This window comes from Bison bison, unplaced genomic scaffold (assembly GCF_000754665.1).
Source record: "Bison bison bison isolate TAMUID 2011002044 unplaced genomic scaffold, Bison_UMD1.0 scf7180017864499, whole genome shotgun sequence".
NCBI lineage: Eukaryota > Metazoa > Chordata > Mammalia > Artiodactyla > Bovidae > Bison > Bison bison.
The window spans coordinates 4,359,798-4,365,314 of NW_011495058.1; the positions used below are offsets into that span (position 1 = coordinate 4,359,798).

Consider the following 5,517-nt stretch of genomic DNA (forward strand, 5'->3'; position numbering starts at 1 on the left):
GCGGCCTGCAGAGCGGCCAGACCATTGCGCTGCCCGCGCAGGGCCTCATAGAGTTCCGCGACGCGTTGGCCAAGCTCATCGACGACTACGGCGGCGAGGATGACGAGCTGGCGGGGGGCCCGGGCGGCGGCGCCGGAGGCCCTGGGGGCGGCCTGTACGGGGAGCTCCCAGAAGGCACTTCCATCACGGTGGACTCCAAGCGTTTCTTCTTCGACGTGGGCTGTAACAAGTACGGAGTGTTCCTGCGCGTGAGCGAGGTGAAGCCGTCCTACCGCAACGCCATCACGGTCCCTTTCAAGGCCTGGGGCAAGTTCGGGGGCGCGTTTTGCCGATATGCGGATGAGATGAAAGAGATCCAGGAGCGGCAGAGGGATAAGCTTTATGAGCGACGCGGCGGGGACGAGTCAGAGGGAGAGGAGGTGGATGAGGATTGAAACTCGCGGCTTCCTCCCTTACGGGCCTCCCCACCCCACCACCGTCTCCTTGGCTAGAGAACTCCCCTTCCTGTTCATCCCCAGTGAGCTAGTGGAGGGGAAGCAAGGGAGGCCCCGGAGGGGGAAAACAAAATTTTAAATAATATAGTTAATTAAGAGAAATAACCGTAAGAAAACAGTCAGGACAATTAGAGAAAAGCAGTAAAGTTCCAAGGAATTGACAGTAATCTGCAAAGAGAGGACAACAGCGTCTCCTCACCTGAGCAGAAGTCTCAGCTTCTCTTCCTTCCCAGCTAAGGTTCCTAAATCCATCAGGATAACCCTGGATGGGATAGATCCTTGCACGCTGGCCAAGGAACACCTCATCAGTTACCCAGACCCGTTGATGACAGCTCAATTTGTGTTACATTTGGGTAACTTGATCTAAAGATCTTTCTAGACCTCACTGTTGCAGTGTCTATCCCTTCACCTCCATTGAAATCAGCGTTTTGGATCTAGATCTTCATGGAATTCTTGTGAAGAGAGAGGCCTTTGCAGTTACCCAGTCCTGAGGGTACAAGTTTCATGAAAAGGAATGCAACTTTACATAATCATAGACAGGGCAAAATAAGAATTAAAGAAGCCACCAGGGACAGAAACAAATTGGATCCATTTTTAAATGGTTTTGCATAGAACCTGGACCAAGGCCCGTGTCTTGTCTTTGCAGAATTATTTTCCGGGATGCAAATGGATTCAGATGTCAATCCTTGAACTAGAATCCCTTACTATAATGTTTTGGAAGTTGGCAGATTTTTTTCAAAGATAAAAGCAGTTTTACATTGGGGGTTGCTGAGGTAGGCACAATAAGAAATCAGGCATAAAGCACAAGGAAAACTGTTTGAGTGGATTGGTTGCTGCTCACTAAAGTTCTTCCCCGATCTCCAAATATGGAGGTCATGGCTTAGATATGAATGAGAGCCAGATACCCGTGGCTCCACCGTGTGAGCCAGTGAATTATGGCTAATTCGGCTGTTTCGGCCACTGGTTGGCTGGATTTTAAACCATAAAACTTGGACATCTTTACAAAAGGAACATTGTGGCTACAAGCCTGAGCTTTAATGGAATATAAGTCCACACAGAAAAGTTGGAAGTAACCAAAACTGAAGTCATCTACCTTCAGTTTAATCTGTGGATTTGTTCAAATACTAAGATCCTCAGGTCCAGAATTCCAGCATCATTTATTCTTTTAAAATAAATTTTTAAGAACTTGGTCCATTGTATCAGTACCTCACAATCAAAGTTGGCAAATGATGGATGAGTGATTCAAGCAGCGTGCCCTTTGAAGCTGAAATCCATTTGAATGGAGCTGAAATGAACGTGAATATGCTGACTATATCCTGGAAGCATTTTTATACCATCTTGAAATTTCAACAGACTGGCTTTTGCCAGTTTATCCAGCTGTCTTTCAAGAATAAAAGTTGGGGTTTTCAAGGATCGCCGCTTCTATATTTTAAATGGATTTTCAGTATGATTTTTACTAATCAAGTTAATCCCACCCCATCAAAAGGTATTCCTAGAAGTGTCATAGACCTAGGTAACTTTGAATTGAATGGGAGCTAATGGTCTTTCCAAAGTTTTCAGGTATACTTTGTGCGACACCTTCTCAACAAGGAGGCAAGTAACCCCACCTCCACAATCTTAGTTTCGTTTTTTTTTTAAACTGCATGCCTGCCCTTTATTTGAGCTGCCTTTTAATTTATTGCATACCTTTTTATTATCTTATTTTGGTATTATTCAACCTACAATCTTTTTGTATTTATTGGGAAATAAGTAATATACAAAAAGGTCGTTTTCATGAATTGTGGCTGAGAGGGAGGGAATAATTGTGTATATAAAATTAGGCTTTTTTAAAAAATTAGGTTTGATTCAGAATATCATTGATCTTAGATTTTTTTGTTTTTGTTTTTAAAAAGTGGAAGAGCCACAAATATTGGTGCCCTTTTCAGACTATTTCTCTACTCATCATCCACAGTAGACTTTTTAAACAGATTTTTTTTAAGCTTTTCTTTTTTAAAAAACAACTTTCTCCGTTGCAAAGAATGTTTCCTAAACTGTATGGGAGCAATAGTATTTTTGATGTTTTAATGACATCTGTATACTTGTACTGTATTTTGTACTACAAGGCAGCTGTTTTCAATAATGTCCTGCTGTATTTACCTATGTGTTTTGAGTGTTTATTTCTTTGCTGCGGAGAACAAATCCCTAAACAGTTTTAGTAAAGGGGCTGAGAAGATAGCATTATTAGGTTTGCATAAACTGTTTATAAGTTTCAAACTCTGAGGCAGCAATGAAGATTAAAGTTGCAGCTCTGAGTTGATTGCTGTAACTTTTTCATTTTCAAAACATGTATAATTCCTGTATAGACCAACTTGTTTTCCTGCTTCAGTGGTGGTTCTGTTGCTCAGCTGCAGTGAGCCAGTTCAATTTTGCAAAGGTGCAGTACCTCTCCTTTTTAAGGGGTTGGTTTATTCTTTTTTCTTTTCTTTTTGTTTGGCTGAATTGCAGCAACTAGCCTTGCCTTTCTACTCTGTAGAAATGACAGGGTCTTCACAATCCTTCACCAGTGGCTACTAAGCTATAATTAGCTGAATAGAAAGAATGTGGAAGTGGTCTGAGGCATATAGAGTATATGCCAAGAACACTACCATATATGGCATCAGCTTTGGTTACCAGAGAAATTTTCTTAGTCATTAGACCATATAACAGTAATATATCATATGTAAATCTTTAGATATCAATTTGAGAATCCTCCAAAAAAAGGAGCAAAGAATGCATAAGCTATGTGTTGGAAAAAGTAATTTATATTAAAATTTTGACCTGCCTATGTAAGATTAAATGGTAAATGTCATAGTGGTGGGTTTTTAAGTCTTAACCAATCTCAAAGGTTTGTTTCTCCTGCAGGGGTGGTTCATGGCCTCTCTTCTCACTGCAGGAAGATTACAGGAGGATGTGGATTAATTGTAGCATTCACTGATCCTCATTCAGTACTAGGGACAATAGAAATCTGCAAAGCACAGACTACACTTTCAGTGTGTGGTTTGTTAAACAAAGTGATATTAACAGGCTGGCTTTCAGAACTCATTCATAAATACTGCCTATTAAAGGAAATGATCTTTGTTAATTCCAGTCAGAAAATAGCATTATACAGACTATGGGAAAGCAATTTTGTGTTTTGTCTTTCAGCCGCTACTATGAACAGTGATTTAGGACTGTTTTTCAACTTTGGCAAACATCCCAGCTAATCATGTGTTCAAAACAGTCATATTCCTGAGAAGTGGGAAACTAAAATTCTTTTTCGGAGAATTGGTAGAATGTCTGTTTCTCAAACTGCTGCAGACATGTCTTTTTCGGAGAATTGGTAGAATGTCTGTTTCTCAAACTGCTGCAGACATGAGAAATTTTAAGAACAAAATCGAAGGATCAAAAATTTGTGATGAGATACTACTCTTGCCTTCTGGTTTCTATTGTCCCTACCTTTCATTCAAGTAGAATGGCAGTTCTAGTCAGCGGAGAAAGTTTCCAGTGCATATGCTGCACAGGACACAGTGTAAATCTATATGGCACCAAAAATCAAAGTGAAAACCAAACCAAAAACCCAGACACCCTATGTTACTACGGGAGGCATGTAGGTGGTATAAATGACTGTAGCTGTGATACACACATGGCTACTTGTCAAGTCACTTTCCATAATTATTTACTGCAAAATGATTGAGGCTTTGGTGCAGGCAGGCTGTTAACGCTTCCCTGTTACCTCTCTATCACTTTGCAATAAATTGCAGGTCTTTTAAGAGATTCAAGCTTCAGTTTTCTCAAAAAACAAAACAATTATCCTGGCTTATCTGAAAATGCAGGGTTGTGGGCAAAAGAGGCTGGTTATAATAATGCCCTCATATTGAGTGGTCTGTAAATGGCTGCACACTTCAGGCACTATAGTTGCTGAGAATGCTTTGTTAAATGTGACCTTGACTGGCTTTACAGGGGGTAGAATATGCTCTCCACAAGGTATTAAAAGGTAACTACCCATTTGTGTCTACCTTGCTCTTGAGGTGGATGAACTTGAGAAGCTTGAGTGTGTAAGCCATGCACATAGGTATTCTTCACTGTAAATTTTGTTTTCATTTTTAACCCAGTTATGGTACTTTGTCCAATGCACAGCTGATCTCTCAGTAGATATTCATTTGAGAATAGTGTGGCCTTGATCTGTGAGAAGGGGAAGGAGAGAAGTGACTTTTTGCTTATGTAAAAATGACTCTTTGTCGAGAGGCATTCTGTAGCACTCTTGGTATCTAATGTGGTCGGTCTCCTTGTTTATTGGGGAAAGTTAATGTTTTTGACCCTGGAATTATTAATTCAATTGAGTTGTCTTCTATTTTTAGGAAGTATCAGAATTGCTCTGATAAGTAAGAAAGTAGACTGCTTTGATGTACAATCTCAGGTTTTAGAATACATATAGTGGTGTAAAATTCCACTGTTAACTCTTAAAACAATTTTAATTTAGTATACCCTAAAAGTCACCTGCATAAGGCCTGTTCAAAGAGCAGCGCCTCCCATCTTTTTGCTCCTTTTCCATTTTGTACTTCACTTGAGAAAGTGTCAAGTGATTTTTTTCCTTGTATATTTCCATTTTAGCCCTGACATATTTCTCAGATAAAGCACTTTTTGATCATGAAATACATGGAATCTGTGTGTGATGTGGATCATGGTTTCTCAGGCTCCCCTAGATAATTTGCTTTTGAATATTGTTTTAACTCTGTATAAGAAAAGTAGAAATCTTTGCTAATGTTAGAAAGTTTGTATTACTGATCTAGAATGCATTTTGCTAGTTTCCAATGGACGGGAGAGTAAACAATGCTGCATTCACGATTTAATAAGTTACTTTCCCTTGAGCCTTAAGGTAACTTTTTTTTTTCTGTCAATACGGCACTGAAGTTACAGTAAATGAATGAAATTGCCAGTTTTCAGGGTTGGTTTTAGAGTACTGTAAATCGATTAGGTGTCTTCCTAAACAGTTACTATTCCCGTTGAATAAACTGGATAATGGGGC

At 39.9% G+C, this 5,517-nt stretch overlaps 1 protein-coding gene across 1 annotated transcript in view; it reads left to right on the forward strand.

Annotated features, from left to right (window-relative positions):
* Positions 1-1,905, forward strand: part of PURB (purine-rich element binding protein B) — an 18,069-nt gene extending 16,164 nt beyond the window's left edge. The window contains exon 3 of the mRNA XM_010829114.1: positions 3-1,905. Coding sequence (XP_010827416.1) covers positions 3-434 — 432 coding nt within the window. The 3' untranslated portion in view covers positions 435-1,905. The remainder of the gene's footprint in view (positions 1-2) is intronic.
* Positions 1,906-5,517: the final 3,612 nt, after the last annotated feature.